The sequence below is a fragment of the Mustela nivalis genome (genome assembly GCF_964662115.1).
Source record: "Mustela nivalis genome assembly, chromosome: 9".
Taxonomy (NCBI): domain Eukaryota; kingdom Metazoa; phylum Chordata; class Mammalia; order Carnivora; family Mustelidae; genus Mustela; species Mustela nivalis.
The window spans coordinates 63,967,741-63,984,328 of NC_139028.1; the positions used below are offsets into that span (position 1 = coordinate 63,967,741).

Consider the following 16,588-nt stretch of genomic DNA (forward strand, 5'->3'; position numbering starts at 1 on the left):
GTAGGTTCTCAATAAATATTTTATTGAATTGAACTGTTGAATGATCACTTATTATGCTTATCACAGGTTCCTTTTTGTCATAATATTCCACATTGCATAGAAAAGTCAGGTGCAAAGAAATTTAGCTGTCTCATGTGAGTATACCATATATCTAAGATTCTCCAGTCAGAGGCTGTCTTGGGGCTGTAAAGATCAGACTGTGTTTGCTATAGTCACCAAGTGTGTTTTGAGGGGAGCAATGGAAACATCTAAGGCCATCACACTGTTTCCTTTCCATTAATGGTCCCATATATCCAAAAAATATGTATTAACTCTTCCCCCAAATTTCGAAGTGAAGAGCGTTTGTATAGCCTGCATCAGGGATATTGCCTCCTGAACTAAAACTAAAGCTTTATGTTCTTCATGCTAAATACTTTTTGGCATTTCAATACTTTCATATCATAAGTACACACAAAAAATGCCACTTAAAATAACATAGCCAAAAGATCAACATGAGGAAATTCTAGATCTAAATTGGGATGCCAAAAGTTCTTACGTTTGTAGAAGTCATATTTAGTCTCTGATATCTATATTTTTCTGGTTTATATACCTAAAGAGCTGAACTTCTGTAGTATTTTCTTCCAGAAGTCTTTTGATTTCCTCCATCAGGCCTTTTGACCCTCCAGTTCTTGCTTCTAGCTAAAAACTTATGCTTACAGTTTTTGCATAAATATAAAACCAGAACAGTTACCATTTAAATGCAAATCTATAAATCAATAAAACTCAAACTGACAAAATAATTAAATGTGATAACTGATAAAGATTAGTAGAACCTAAATTGCCCCTTGAAACATAAATTATGATACTATCTTCCAAGTTGTTTGGAATTCGCAGTGCCTGTTCTACCATATGCCTATAATGACTCTTTTTCTCACATCACCCTTTTTTGCTTTGTTAGTATAGCATTCACTGATGTCATTTGACCTCCACGTGTTGCAACTATATCATTTACATTTTAAGTTCAAAGTCATTTTAAGATCTGTTGTCATTAACCTAGGACCATTGGAGTAAAACTGCTTGACATATTGATCATAAGCATAAGCACAGAAACCCCATGGCAATTCCCTAGTTAAAGGTAATCAGTCATGTTACTGGATTAAATTATATCATTTAAAAATTATTTATTAAAATGAAAACAAAGATTCTATTCACAAAGAATCTGTGAACTGTGAGGATTGTGTGATTAAATCCTCTGCTTTCACTTTAAGGAAAACTACTGTAGTTTTGTCTATAGTATATGTGAGGAACAAAAGAGATTTGGGGCTACTGGGATAAGAACAGGGGCAAGAGATTCCCTAAAGCAATATACTCAAGACAGTAGATCTTGACTGGAATCTCTTGTCATATGCTGCTTTAAGTTTGCCCGGGTATGTCACTCACCTTTATCACATTTTACTTGATTGTTGATTTTAGTGGGTTTGTTAGAAATGAAGATTAATGGTTAACAGTAGAGTAACATGGAAAATAATGGATGGCTGTTGGACTTAAATATCTGTTCATGTATATTAAAAATGGTCAAAATGATGTATATTAAAACTTCCAAATTAAGTATTTGTGGAGTCTATGAAGCTTTTTGCAAAATTCTGGATTCCCTGAAACACTGAGATAGAAACATGGCCACTAAACAGACAGCAGGAGCACCTGGTGGTTCAGTCAGTTAAGTGTCCAACTCTTGATTTCAGCTCCCATGATGATCTCCAGGTCCTGGGATTGAGCCCTGTGTTAGACTCCATACTCACAGGGAGTCTGCTTGTCCCTCTGCCTATCCCCCCACTTGTATTTGCTCTCTTTCTCTGTCTTTTCTTAAACAAATAAAATCTTTAAAAATAAACCACAGCAACAGTAAATCCTGGGGATTTCCAGAATTGCCATATTACATTACTTTGAATGTCCAGTTCTTTAAAAATTATGAAATGTGCAAAGAAACAGGAAAGTATAGCCCTTACAGAGGACTAAAAGGTCAATAGAAACTGACCCCAAAGAAGCACATACATTGGACTTTCTAGAAAAAGATTTTAAATCAACTCTTTAATATGTATAAAGAGCAAAAGGAAACCATAAAGCTGAAGAACTAAAGGAAATTATGAGAATAATGTCCCAACAAAGAATATCAAAAAAGATAAATTATAACAAGAAACCAAATAGAAATTCTGGTGTTAAAAAGTACAATAACTGAAATAAAAATACACTAGAAGGGTTCAGCAGCAAAGGTGAGCTGCAGAAGGAAAAATCCATGAATTTAAGGTCAGACAGTTGAGATTAGCCAGTCCAAGAAAGAAATTGTATATTTAAAGTCTGATTTAAAAGATAACACATAGGGGCGCCTGGGTGGCTCAGTGGGTTAAAGCTTCTGCCTTCGACTCAGGTCATCATCCCAGGGTCCTGGGATCAAGTCTCTCTGCTCAGCAGGGATCCTGCTTCCTCCTCTCTCTCTGCCTGCTTCTCTGCCTACTTGTGATCTCTGTCTGTCAAATCAGTAAATAAAATCTTTAAGAAAAAAAAAAGAATAAAGTCGTTTAAAAAAAAGATAACACATAAAGGAGTAATCATAAAATGTTGTCAATGGACTTATAACATGTGAAGATATACTTGTAGGACAGTAATGGCACAGAGGAGGGAGAGAATAGAGCTTTGTAGGACCAGCGTTTGTATGCTGTTGGAATTAAGTTTACATTAATCCAGTTTGCTTTAAATTAAGATGTTAATTGTAGTTTCCAAGTAGCCACTATGAAATAACTCCAAAAAATACATAATAAAAGAAATGTCAAGGGAATTAGAATGTTATGCTTGAAAATGCCTATTTTACAGATCTCATGAGGAGATACTGTTATTATCTCTTTATTTTTGAAATGGGGAAACTGAGGCCCAGAGAGGTTATACTGTTTATTTAATAGAATCAAAACTGAAAACCAAGTCCGTCACAAAAATCCCTACGATAGGTCCTATAAAGGAAATAAATGAAAATCTTGGGTAGAACATAGAAATGGTTAAGCTTTATTATTTTAATATCCATGTCTTACAGGCACTATATTCTTTTGACTCCAGGTCAGGAATTTAAAGCTCGGGAATTTAAAGCTCAGTGTTTTCCTGCAGTAGTATTTTTAGTAAGCGGTAAAGCTGAATTTGAATGCAAGTGTATATGGCTCAAAGCTTTCTGTTCGACCATGCTGCTTTCACATTGCAACCTAAATATCGAGATGGTTTTAGCACACACCACCAGTTATGCATGCTAGTAAATAACTCAACAGGACAACACAAATATTAGAGAAAAGCAGTACTGAATTTTTCTTTCCTGGAGTTTCGTTAATTCACAGACGGGAGCTTTCTTATTTGTTTCCTCTTTCACAGAACCTGAAATAACTCAGGGCTTTTAAACAAAACAACCTGGGTGATCTGTTTCTAGTTTTACTTTACTCAGTTTTACACCTGAGTATTACTTTGCTTTACATCAATTGTCATATTCATCCATGTGTTAAAATATTTACAAGGATACAGATGCAGCCCAGCACTTGTTTTTGTCTTTTTTAATTTTTTAAAATTTTTTTTATTGAAGTATAGTTGACACACAGTGTTTCATTGTTTCCAGGTGTACAACATAGTGATCGGCCAACTGCCACGCTCACCACAAGTGTAGCTGCTATATGTCATCATGCAACATTATTATAAGATCATTGACTATATTCCCTGTGCTGCACCTTTCATTCCCATGACTTCTTCAATCTCTCTAAATTTATAAAAATCTACTTGCTCTGATTCTGGTTATGTGTCACTGGGGTCTTCTCAGAAATAGAAACAAATGCAGGCGGCAGTCATTGTTCTCTTCCATCAGCAAAAGAGGACTATAAAATTCCATGATTTAATTTTAGGAGAGTTCATATTTATCATCTTCTTGGTATTTATATCCTTGACTATTATCAGAGACTATTTCAGAATGCCCATTGCTCTTAGAAGAATTTGCCTTTCTAGGCTGCATTAAGGAAATTCAGGAGTTTTCAGCATAACTGTATGACTAGAGAATCTGTGCCCTTCCTGGATCTAAATAAGGAGGCCACTGTTTAAAGTTCTCACTGTAAGGGAACATTGCATGAAATGCTTAGAAAAATGACACATTTTCTTTCTCCTAACTCCTAATTCAGCATAATTTTCCTCTTCAGGTTCCAGGAAATTTATACTTCCTTGTTTTTAAAAAAAAAAAAAAAATTTTTTTTTTTTAAATAAAGTTCAGCAGAACATCCTTGTATTTTAAATTTCTGATTTTTTCTTTCAAGATATCCCAACTATTTATTTATTTATTTATTTACTATTTTGAATTGTATCTACTAATATGAGTTTGGAACCCAAACTCACTGATTTTAGAGATCAAATCAGTCAAATGAGTAAAGAGGACAGGGATAATAATGTATAAGGAACATGTCTTTTGGTAACAGAAAGGAACATAGCTGCTTAAAGGCATTCAAATTCAGGTTTTTAAGTTAAAAAACTGCTAGACCATTAAAACATGTTGCTGATCAAAGGCCTGTGGTTTCTCAAGTGAGACATTACAGACTTCTTCCCTTAGCAATTTGTATCAAATCGTTTTTTTGAACTTTGACTAGATTTAAAATACATATTTGGTTGGGTTACCTACCAAATTTTTGCATAGTGGAGATGACTAAGGAGCTCATTCTGCCAGATTAATTCATATTTGTATAAACCCCAAAGAATGCCTCTCCTGCCATTTCTGAGGAAATACGTGAATTCTACTTTATCATTGTAATTACCATTACAAAATTTGTGACTCTTCATACGACTCTTTGTATTAATCGAAGATTGTGCACATGTGCTCATTTGAAAATGACCAAACAAGTTTACTTAGAACATTCTTGTGCCTTGCTCATTAAATGTTAGACAGGGTTCGGATGCATCTTCACCATACATGCCCTCGTTGTGACACATTTGCCATTTATTGAAAGCTTTGAGTAGTTCTTAACTTTGAGTTTTCAAGAAATACATGTATAGCTGGGCACTTGGGTGGTTCAGTCCATGTTAAGCCTCTGACTTTGGCTCAGGGCATGATCTCAGGGTCCTGGGAGGGAGCCCTGTGTCAGCCCGGCAGGAAGTCTGCTTCTCCCTTTCCCTCTCTTTTGCCCCTGCTCATGCTTGTGTTGCACTCTTTCTCAAATACATAAATAAAATCTAAAAAAAAAGAAATACATGTTCCTTTTGGAATGTATTTGTGATTCGGTAATAAAAATTATCTACTTCAAACTTCTATTTTTGTTTAATTGAAGAGAACTAGGAATATAGGACAAGCTATTTAGTTATTACTTGTAGTTAATTGCCTAGATGAATCAAAGTTTTTCTTATGTCTTTCAAAAGAAATAATTTAGATAGTATGGCCAATACAAGCTACAGTTATTATTCATTACCCTTTAATGAGGAGTCTCTTAATTGCAAATAACAGAGACAATTCAAAGTAGCTTGACCATAGAAGGGGCAAAGGGGTGCTTACTCAGAAACTACCCAATCCAAGGACGCTCCCTGTCCCTCCCGTCTGCCCCCTATTCCCAGCTTCTCTCTGCCAAATTTCTCATCACTGCTTTTCCTTGTGAGTTAGTGTAAATCTCTTCTACTGAAGATAGACTTTCTTTATTTGGTAGGAAGAATAGCCATTTGGAGGTAAAGAATAGGCTATTTGGACTCAGCTTCCGTCCCAGGGATCACCTACTGTAGGTCAAATGTCATTAGTAAATGTTAGATGCCTGTGTCAGCCATCATTATCACTATTTGAATGGAGAGAAGTTGGGGGGTGGGATGAGAACCTTCTAAGCCAAGAGAATAACTTAATTGGAAACATGAAAGTAAATATCATTTTCTAAAATGGCTCAGTGTGGTTGGGATGTAGAGTACAATGCAGACAACAGTGATGAGAGATGGTGCTTACAGAGGTAGTTTGGGACTAGATTGTAAAGGGCCATAGATAACAGTTAAGAATTTTGACTTTTCAAAAAATACAGTGGGAGCCATTGAAAATAAAATTATGGCTGCTGTGAAGTGTGTAAACCTGGCGATTCACAGACCTGTACCCCTGGGGATAAAAATATATGTTTATAAAAAATAAATAAAATTATGGCATCATTTTTTTTCCACATCTGATATTTAATCTTTATTTTTTTATGGAAAATAGCCAATGTATACTGCAATGAAGAGTTACATAATAACTCCAATGTACACATTACCTAGCTTTAAGAGTTACTAATATATGACCAATCCACTGAAGAGTTTGAAGGAAGGCAAGAAAGGAGATTAACATTGTGCCACTTCCTTTGTTTAATCTTTACAATGTGCCTTATGGAGTATATAGTATTCCCACTTACTCTAATTACAAATGAGAAAACCATCCAAATGAGGAATGAAGTAGCAGTGCTGGCCTTCTAACCCACATCCAACTTACTTCTTTTTTTTTTTTTTTTTTTTTTTTTATTTCTTCATGTCACAGAGAGAAAGATCACTAGTAGGCAGAGAGAGAGAGGGAGGCAGGCTCCCTGCTGTGTAGAGAGCCCAATGCGGGGCTCGATCCTAGGACTCCGAGATCATGACCCGAGCCGAAGGCAGAGGATTAACCCACTGAGCCACCCAGGTGCCCCATCCAACTTACTTCTGAACTCAGGTTCTTCCCCATGCTACAGCATGCTGCCTCTAATTCTGATGTTGGCATGATTCTGTTGAAGAGACAGCTGCTGATCTGCCCTCCTGCTGTGTTGGGGCTGTTGACCCTATTCAGGATGGTAGACTTCTCTGCTCTAGCCACTCTTCCTCCTCCAGGCTCACCAGGATCTAAGTCTACATAAATGCTCAACCTAATCAGCTGAAGTAACTATTTAGTCCAGCGATTCTCACAGTATGGTCCCCAGACTAACAGCAGTTGTTAGAAAATAAAAATTCTCAGTCCCCCACCCCCATCCCAGCCTACTGAATCAGAAATTCGGGGGCTAGGAGCTCATGATGCCTGTATTGCCATTTGCTGTGTGGGGTTTTTATTTTTGTTTTTTTTCCTATTTGCTGTGTTTAAATAAAATGCCTCATTTGTTTCCTGCAAATATGAAGTTAAGACCACCTACCAAGAGCATTTCTAAGACAAAACCATATTAGAATTTATATATTTCTTTTTTAGCAAGTTCATGAAAAGCATGTCCTAAGTTAGGATTCTTATTCAGACAACACCAGCAGTCTCACTGGGGTTGTTACATAACTTCATGGAACGGAATTTTAAGGAATTTATACAGCCTATATTTAAAGTGCTTGATGGTGCCATCTGGTGGTGTAAGCGCTATAGAACATGCAACTCTATTACTCTGCTTTGGGGATAGAATGTGAGTATTTTTAAAAAATCAGTTTTATAGGGCACCTGAGTGGCTCAGTTGGTTAAGCAACTGCCTTTGGCTCAGGTCATGATCCTGGAGTCCTGGGATCGAGTCCCACATCAGGCTCCCTGCTTGGTGTGAAGTCTGTTTCTCCCTCTGACCGGTCCCTTCTCATGCTCTCTCATTCTGTCTCTCAAATAATCTTTTAAAAAATTAGTTTTATAGGGGCGCCTGGGTGGCTCAGTCAGTTAAGCATCCAACTTTAGGTTTCGGCTCAGGTCACAAAAATCTCAGGGTCGTGGGATCAAGCCCCGCATAGGGCCCCATGCTCAGCATAGGGCCCCATGCCCAAGCAGTCTGTTTGGATATTCTCTCCCTCTGACCCTTCCCCCACTCGCATGGATGCACGCTTGCACTCTTTCTCTAATAAATAAATCTTTTTAAAAATCTGTTTTTAGAGTAAAAGTTTAATAGAATAGCCAAACATAAGATGTACAAAGAATTTTTCTACTATAAAACCTCCATTGAGGATTCTTAGATGTGATACCAAAATACAAGCAACAAAAGAAAAATAGCTAAATTAGGCTTCATAAGAATAAGAACTTTTGTGCATCAAAGGACAGTATCAAGAAAGTGAAAAAGCCCACAAAATAGAACATATTTGGATAGAACATATTTGGAAGTCATACATCTCATAAAATATATGTATCCAAATATATGAAGTACAATTAAAATTCCACAACAAAAAGACAAACAACCCAATTAGAAATGAGTGAAAGACTTGAATAGACATTTCTCCAAGGACAATAAAGATATGGCCAATAAGCACATGAAAAGATACTTAACATTATTAGTCATTAGATAAACGCAAGTCAAAACCACAATGAAATACTGCTAAGATGGCTTGAATAATTTTTTAAAAAGAAACAGAAAATTAAAAGTGTTGGAGAAGATTTAGAGAAATTAGAACCTTCATACATTGCTAATGGGGATGTAAAATGGTGCAGCTACTGTAAAAAAGTTTGGCAGTTCCTCAAATAGTTAGACATGGAATTACCATAGGACCCAGCAATTCCACAAGTAGGCATATACCCCAGAAAATTGGAAACAGATGTTCAAATAAAAACTTCTACATAAAGGTTCATAGCACCATTATCCATAGTGGCCGAAAAGTGAAAACAACCCAAATGACCATAAGCCTATGAATGGAGCAAACAGAATGTGGTTTATCCACACAATGGAATATTATTTGGCCATAAAAGAAATGAACTATTAATACAATGATGAACTTTGGAAACATTATACTACATGACAGAGGCAAGCACAAAATGACATATGTTCTATGATTCTATTTATATTAAATGTCTAGAATAGGTGAATCCATAGAAATAGAAAGATTAGTGGTTGCCATAGGTGGGGGTATGGGGGGACATGGCAGTCACCACCCAATGGATATTGGGAGATTTCTTTTGGGTCAGTGCAGATGTGCTGGAATTAGGTAGTAGTGACAGTTGTACAATATTGTGGATGTACTAAAAGCAAAGGAATAGTATACTTTAAAATAGCTGAGATGGTGGATTTTATATTGTACAAATTTTACCTTGATTTTTAAGAAGACCTCCATTGATCGGCAAGAGTCCAGAACCTTTTTAGGTGATGATGGTGATGATTATGATGATGATAGATAGATAGATTTTGCCCATAGTTGTTGCTAATATGTATGCTACTGGTTCTACTTTTTTTAACATTAAATTATTTATTTATGCTTTTGTAACTATAGTTAACAGAGTTTTTGTTGCCATGTATATTTTAGTCATTATACATGATGGTGGGTTTTCTTTGTTGTTTTTTTTTTTTTTTTTTAATTTCAGTGAGTCCTACTCTAAATGCTTAAAGAGTATTTAAAACTCCTCAGAGACATTGGTATTTCTTCCCCCAAACTACCTGCAATTCACTTTTTAAAAACGATTTCTTTTTTTTTTTTTTTTTTTTTTTTTTAAATTTAATTTTTTATTTTTTATAAACATATATTTTTATCCCCAGGGGTACAGGTCTGTGAATCACCAGGTTTACACACTTCACAGCACTCACCAAAGCACATACCCTCCCCAATGTCCATAATCCCACCCCCTCCTCCCAAACCCCCTCCCCCCAGCAACCCTCAGTTTGTTTTGTGAGATTAAGAGTCACTTATGGTTTGTCTCCCTCCCAATCCCATCTTGTTTCATTTATTCTTCTCCTACCCACTTAAGCCTCCATGTTGCATCACCATTTCCTTATTGGTTTTTTTTCTATGACTGCTCTACAGTAAGAATATACTAATTTATAATCCTACCAACAATGGAGGAGATTAGGGGCGCCTGCGTGGCTCAGTAGGTTAGGTATCTCCCTTCAGCTCAGGTCATGATCCTGCAGTCCTAGGATGGAACCCCATGTCAGGCTCCCTGCTTCTCTCTCTCACTCAGCCACTCCCCCTGCTTGCACTCTCTTGCTTCCTCTCTGTCAAATAAATAAATGAAATCTTAAGAAATGGAGGAGATTAATGTTTGCATTGTCTACTCTGTTTCAGGCACTATGCCTGGATCCTTTCACATCCATTTTTTCATTCAGTTCCCACACGTACTGTATTATAAAGTGACAACAGTTGTTGACAAAGTTTATAAACAGACGGTTGAAGATCAGAACCTAGCCACTTTGTCTCCAAGTTTTGTTCTGTTACCACAGCCTTACCAATATTGAATTTTCTCTTTTTTAGTTCCTATTCATTAGAACGATTCAACATTCTTCCAGGTGATTGTTTACTGTTTACATGTTCACATTCATAATAATCTTTATCTTTTGTCCACTCATTATTAATGGATTTTAAACTGAATTTACCTTGTGAACACTAGGTATTACATATCAGAGCTTTGTCATAATTTTTTGGCTTTTGTTTACTGTTTTACAGGCTCTTGATGGAAATGTATATGATCACCTGAAGGATTATTTAATAGCCTTCAGTCGAACTGAGCTAGAAACATGCCAAGCTGTGCAGAACACATTCCAGTTTTTATTAGAAACCTCCAGCAAGGTAAGGTACCTTTAATGTAATATGTGGTATTATCCATTTTAGAATCTAAAATGTTTCATATATAAATAAAATGAAGGTACCAATACATTAAAAGAATGCTTTTAAAGGGCAAATTTCTTGGAAACAGTATTCCTTCTAACAAAGTTGGAAGGTGTTCTCTTCTCCTTGATGAGTTGGCACAACGTGGAAAAAAGGGAGGTAATGATACAAGTTAGATCAGGACATGAGTCTGCTGCCATGTATGTTGCTTTTGAGAAGAAATGATTTAAAGAGTTTTACCTTCCACTCAAAATAATTTGTGGATGCACTCAACTCATGCGGGGACAACAAGATCATGTCTCAATTCAAAGAATAATAAAAGGGCACAAAAGGAAAAGTAACATTTTATAATCATTAAAGAAGTGAATAATAAAAGGGCACAAAGGGAAAAGTAACATTTTATAATCATTAAAGAAGTGAATAATCTTTTTTTTTAAATTAACCTTACCTTTTATATGCTGTCATACTCTGATAGTAAACTTTTTATTCAAAAGTGTTGAGATCTAGCAGGTTTGCTAGCATGTTCACACTGTGTGCAGAGAAAACAAACAAAATTGTTTGAATTCCTTAGGATCTGATAGATTAAAATTTTTTGCAACAGAAAAACTATCCTTTTGAAGATAAATTGTTCTTGTGATTAATAATGTTATTTTTATTCCAATAAATGCATAGCAAATATCTCCTGACTGAATGCATGCATTTGTAAAAATATATTCATCTTATAATGACTATTTTTGAAGATCCAGTTCGGTCCTCTTTTTTGGCAGGGGAAGCAGGAACTGGCTAATACCTTAAGATATTGTTTAGAAAAGAATCAGGGTTTCTTAAGAAGAGTCATCGACTCTTCTTCTTAAGCACGTCATTATGTATATATTCTTGTTTTCAGTGTACCATAGCTCTAATTCTGTTTTTTTAAAAATTCAAAATATAAAGTTAATATGGAAATACAAAGATCACTGGTCTGGTGCTTTGAAATCCTGTCATACTTCTATTTTCCTTTATTTTTACTCTCCAGAACCTAATACAAGACATAAAGGGATTGATGCATGGAAAGAAGGATGGGCAAAAAGATGGATAGTTATGTGAAAAGAAATGTAAAAAAAATGTTACTTAGGGGTACTGGTGCAACTCAAAGTTAAGTGTCTGCCTTCAGCTCAGGTGTTGGTCCCAGACTCCTGGGATCAAGTACCTCACTGGGCTCCCTGTTCAGCAGGGAGTCTGCTTCTCCCTCACCCTCTGCCCCGCCTTCTGCTGTTCCCCCTGCTTGTGTGTGCGAGCAGGCTCTCTCTCTCTCTCTCTCTCAAATAAGTAAATAAAGTCTTTAAAGAAAAGAGAGAGAGTAAAGAAAATTGTCAATTGAAGAATCTAGGTAGTGGGTATATAGGTGTTTCCATACAGTTCTTTTTCTTTTAATGTTATGTATATTTGACATTTTCCATAAGATAATGTTAGAGGAAAGAGTCTATAAAAATATCTTGGCTTTGTTCCATTTATGGAGTGGTTGGTTTTTGACTAGTGACCAAATGTTTTATATTCATTGGTCCATTCAAAGTTTCCTTTCCTTTTTTTAGCACTTTTTAGTAACTTATACTTTCCTCGACAATCGTCCATTTCATTTATCAAATTTGATGGTGTATATTTGTGTATAAACTTGTACGCCTCTACAGTTGTCTCCTTTTTCATTTCTAATAGTTTGTACTTTCTCTCATGTTGATCAGATTTACCAGTCTATTTTGTTAATCTCTTTTAAGAGTCAGCTTTTGTTCTGTTTCTCCATGTTGTTTATTTCTTTAATTTCTGCCTTTTTATTTATCATTTCCTTCTACTTTATTGCAGCTTATGTGCTTATTTTTTTCAGGCATGTTTTGTATTAGATCCTGTTTTAGTCTTTCTTGTTTTCAGGTAATTTAAAACTATTTAGGGCTGTTTGTTGTTTCTACATGTTTTTCCCCCTTATTAACCCATGAATTATTTAAGAAATGAGTTTTCCCAGTTTTCATTCAGTGGGAGTATGTAGTGGGGTAACATTTTTCATTTCTAATTTTATTAGAATTTTTTTTATTTTATTACATTCTAATTTTATCAGAGAGATTGCCCTCTGACAAAACTGTCTGAGATCTCTTTTTCTGAGAATGAGTTAGATTGGATATAGTTTGTAAAGCTGGTAAGTGTATAGTCTTAAAAAATAACTAATATTTTACACGGCACTTAATTTCCTAGGAGTTTTTAGTACATCCTTTGAGGTTGGTACTCTGATGCCTATTATATAGTGCAGAAAATTGACTCAGGACACTTATGTGGCTGCCTGAGGTTGCACACTCACATGTTGCATTTTTCTTTGCTCTGCTACTATACTATGTTATCTCTCTAACTTGTATTATTTACACAGAAAATGAATTTAAAATGTATAAACTGTTTTGGACACATATAAAGAGATAAGCTTTCATTTTCCTCTTCAGTCACTTGTATGAACAGTTTGTTCCCCGGGGATAAGGAATAAATGAGATACTCTTCTGTTTAGATTGCAAGTAAGAATGATGTAACTAGGGGAGATGAGCCCTTTTGTTCCAAATACCAGAAGGGCTCCATTTTATTCCATGTGCTTTTCTGTTACAAAGAATTTGTTACGCTATTCTATACTGCTAAAAGAAACACAGTGATCTGATAACCCAGAGAGAAGTTTGAAACTCTAGGTTTTAACCTCTACCATTATTACTTTGTCTTCTTGGGGAAGGAGTTTATTCCCCCTTCCCCCACCATATCTAAATTGTAACTGTATGTATTTTCAAAAATACTTTGGGGGTAATCCATATTGACACACTGTAGCTGTTACAGTGTTCTCTATATCTTTCATCCCCTGAAGGGAAACACCTGGCCCTAGGAGCTTTTTTTAATTTTAATTATTTATGAAGCTTGCTTTTCTCCTTAATATTTTATGAAATGCTTTGTATATGTAACTGAAGCAGATGTTGACATAAATATTTTCTCTAGGATAGTAACTCCAAGATAGTTCTGCTGGTCTTTATAGTTCATTCATGTGTGCTTGCTTTCTATCTGCATAAGAAAACTCCTACTAATTAGTAACATAGCTCTTTAAACAATTCAGAAAATGGAAGTGTTTTTCTATATTTCTTTGGAAATTAAATTGTCTATTATTGCCATTCTTAACACTTTGAAGGCTAAGAAAAAAGTAAGTGTAATAAAACGAAGGGGAAAACTACATGATCCTCTCAAAAAACAAAGTGGGAAAAAAAAGACACAGAAAAACATTTGACAAAATTAAACATTCTTTTATGATAAAAACACAAACTAGGAATAGAAGGGAACTTCCTTAACAGATAGAAGGGATTTATGAAAACCCCGTGGTTAATATCGGGCTCAGTGGTAAAAATGTGAAAGCTTTCCCTCCTGAGATAAGAAACAAGACAGAGATGCCCATTTTCCCCACTGTACTGGAAGTCCTAGTCATATCAGTTAGTCAAGGAAAAAAAAAATGGGGCACCTAGTTGGCTTGTTGGTTGATCATCTAACTAGCTCAGGTCATGATAGTGAGGTCTGGGATTGAGCCCTGCGTCTGGCTCCATGCCCAGCAGGGAGTCTGTTTCTCCTCCCTCTGCCCCTCTTCTTTCCTCTGCTTGTGCTTGCTTGAGCATGCACTCCCTCTCTCTCAAATAAATGAGTAAAATATTAAAAAAAAAAAAAGGCATCCAAATTAAAAGGGAAGAAGTAAAATTATCTGTATTTGCAGATGACATAAATAGAAAATACTATAGAAACGACAAAAAAAGTACTAGAGCTGATAAATGAATTCAGCAAAAGTTACAGGAATAAGATCAAAACACAAAAATCAGTTGTGTTTCTATACTCCCATCAATGAATAAACCAAAAGAAAATTAAGAAAACAATTCCAACTGTGATAGTATCTGAAGAATAAAATACCACAAATAAATTTAAATAAGGGATTGAAAGACTTGTACATTGAGAAACTATAAAACATTGCTGAAAGAAATGAAAAAGGACCTAAATAAATGGAAATAATAAATATTTATAAATTGAAATATTTCATATTACTAATATTGCAGTATTCCCTAAAGCATTCTACACATTCAGTCGTTCCCTATCAAATTTTCAATAGCCTTTTTTTTTGCAGGAATGGAAAAGCCAGTCCTGAGACTCATGTGGAACTCTAAGGGACCCTCAATAGCCAAAAACAACATTGAAAACAAAACAAAGTTGAAGGTCTCCCACTTCCCAGTTTCAAAGCTTACTGCAAAATTAATCAAAATAGTGTGGCAAAAGGATAGACATAGAGACCAATGAAATAGAATCAAGAACCCAAAATAAGCCCAAACATCTGTTGGCCAGTTGATGTTCAACAAGGTTTCCAAGGCCATTTAGTGAAGAAAGTCTTTTCAACAAAAGGTGCTGAGACAACAGGATAACCACATGCAAAGAGTGAAGCTGACCCCCTGCCTCATTCCAAATACAAAAATTAACTCAAAGGGTACCTGGGTGGCTCAATCAGTTAAACATCTGCCTTAGGCTCAGGTCATGATCCCAGGGTCCTGGGATGGAGCCCCGCCTCAAGTTCCCTGCTCTGCTTTTCCCTCTCTCTCTGCCACTACCCCTGCTTGTGCACTCGCTTGCACTCTCTCTCTCTCTATGTTAAACAAATAATTAAAATCTTAAAGAAAGGAAAAAAATTAACTTAAAATGAATCAATGACCTAAAACTATAGAAGAAAGCATAGAGGTAATAATCTTTATAACCTTAGATTTGGGAATAAGTTTTTAGTTTTAATATTAAAACACAAGCAACCAAAGGAAAAAAGAGATAAATGGACTTCTTCAAAGTAAAAACTTTTGTGTATCAAAGAACATTATCAAGAATATGGAATGGACAGCCCATGGGAGGGAAAAATTATTTATAATAATTACTATTTACTGTTTATTATTTAAAATTATTTACAATCATTTGTCTAATAAGGTTTTAAAATCTAGAAAATATAAAGAACTGTTACAACTCAACAAAAAGACAAATGACCCAACTTAAAAATGAGCAAAGGACCTGAATAGACATTTGTCTAAAGAAGATCTACAGGGGCACTTGAGTAGTTCAGTGCATTAAGCATCCAGCTCTTGGTTTCAGCTCAGGTCATGCATGATCTTACAGATCATGAGACTGAGCCCTGTCTTTGGCTTCACATGAAGTGGGGAGTCTGCTTGTGATTCTCTCCCTCTTGCTCTGCCCTTCCCCCTGCTTGCTTGCTCACTCTCCCTCAAATAATCTTTTAAAAAAAATACACACACACACACAAATGACCAATAAGCACATAAAAAGATGTTTAACATAATTAGTCATTAGAGAAATGGAAATCAAAACCACAGCAATATATCATTTTTTACCCACTGGGGTAGCTTTAATAATTTAAAAAAACAAACAAACACACAGAGAAAATAACAAACAAGCATTAGCAAGGATATGGAGAAATTATAATCCTCAAGCATTGTTGACAGGAATATAAAATGGTACAGCCACTGTGGAAAACAGTTTCTCAAAAGTGAAACTTAGAGTTACCATATGACTCAGCACTTTCAAGAGAATTGAAAACCGGTATTAAAACAAAAAATCATATATAGGTGTTGAAAACAGCATTATTCATAATAACCAATAAGTTGAAACTTAAATGTCCATCAGCTGATGATTAGATATATAAAATTTTGTATATCCATACAATGGAATATTATTTGTCTATAAAAAGGAGTGAGCTGCAGATATATCATACTACATACATTCCACAGAATAAAATATATTAATAGCTGTTCCATATAAAAAATGCTGTTACGGACTGAATTGTAATCCCCCTAAAATTCATGTGTTGAAGTCCTAATCCCTATTACTTCAGATTGTTTGGAGATAGGACCTTTAAAGAGGTTATTAAGTTAAAATGAAGTCGTATGAGTGGGCTCCAATCCAAGATGACTGGTGTCCTTATATGAGGAGATTAGGACACAAACGGAAGACTGTGTGAAGACACTAGAAAAAGATGGCCGTCTACAAATCTAAAAAAGAGATCCTCAGAAGAAACCAGTTTTGC

At 35.4% G+C, this 16,588-nt stretch overlaps 1 protein-coding gene across 3 annotated transcripts in view; it reads left to right on the forward strand.

The window, feature by feature from the left end:
- The window catches only part of FCHSD2 (FCH and double SH3 domains 2), a 284,078-nt gene that overhangs the window by 208,382 nt on the left and 59,108 nt on the right, over nucleotides 1–16,588 (forward strand). For all 3 annotated transcript variants that reach the window (XM_082749741.1, XM_082749740.1, XM_082749742.1), the window contains one exon: nucleotides 10,330–10,452. In XM_082749741.1, the coding sequence (XP_082605867.1) occupies nucleotides 10,330–10,452 (123 nt within the window). The remainder of the gene's footprint in view (nucleotides 1–10,329; nucleotides 10,453–16,588) is intronic.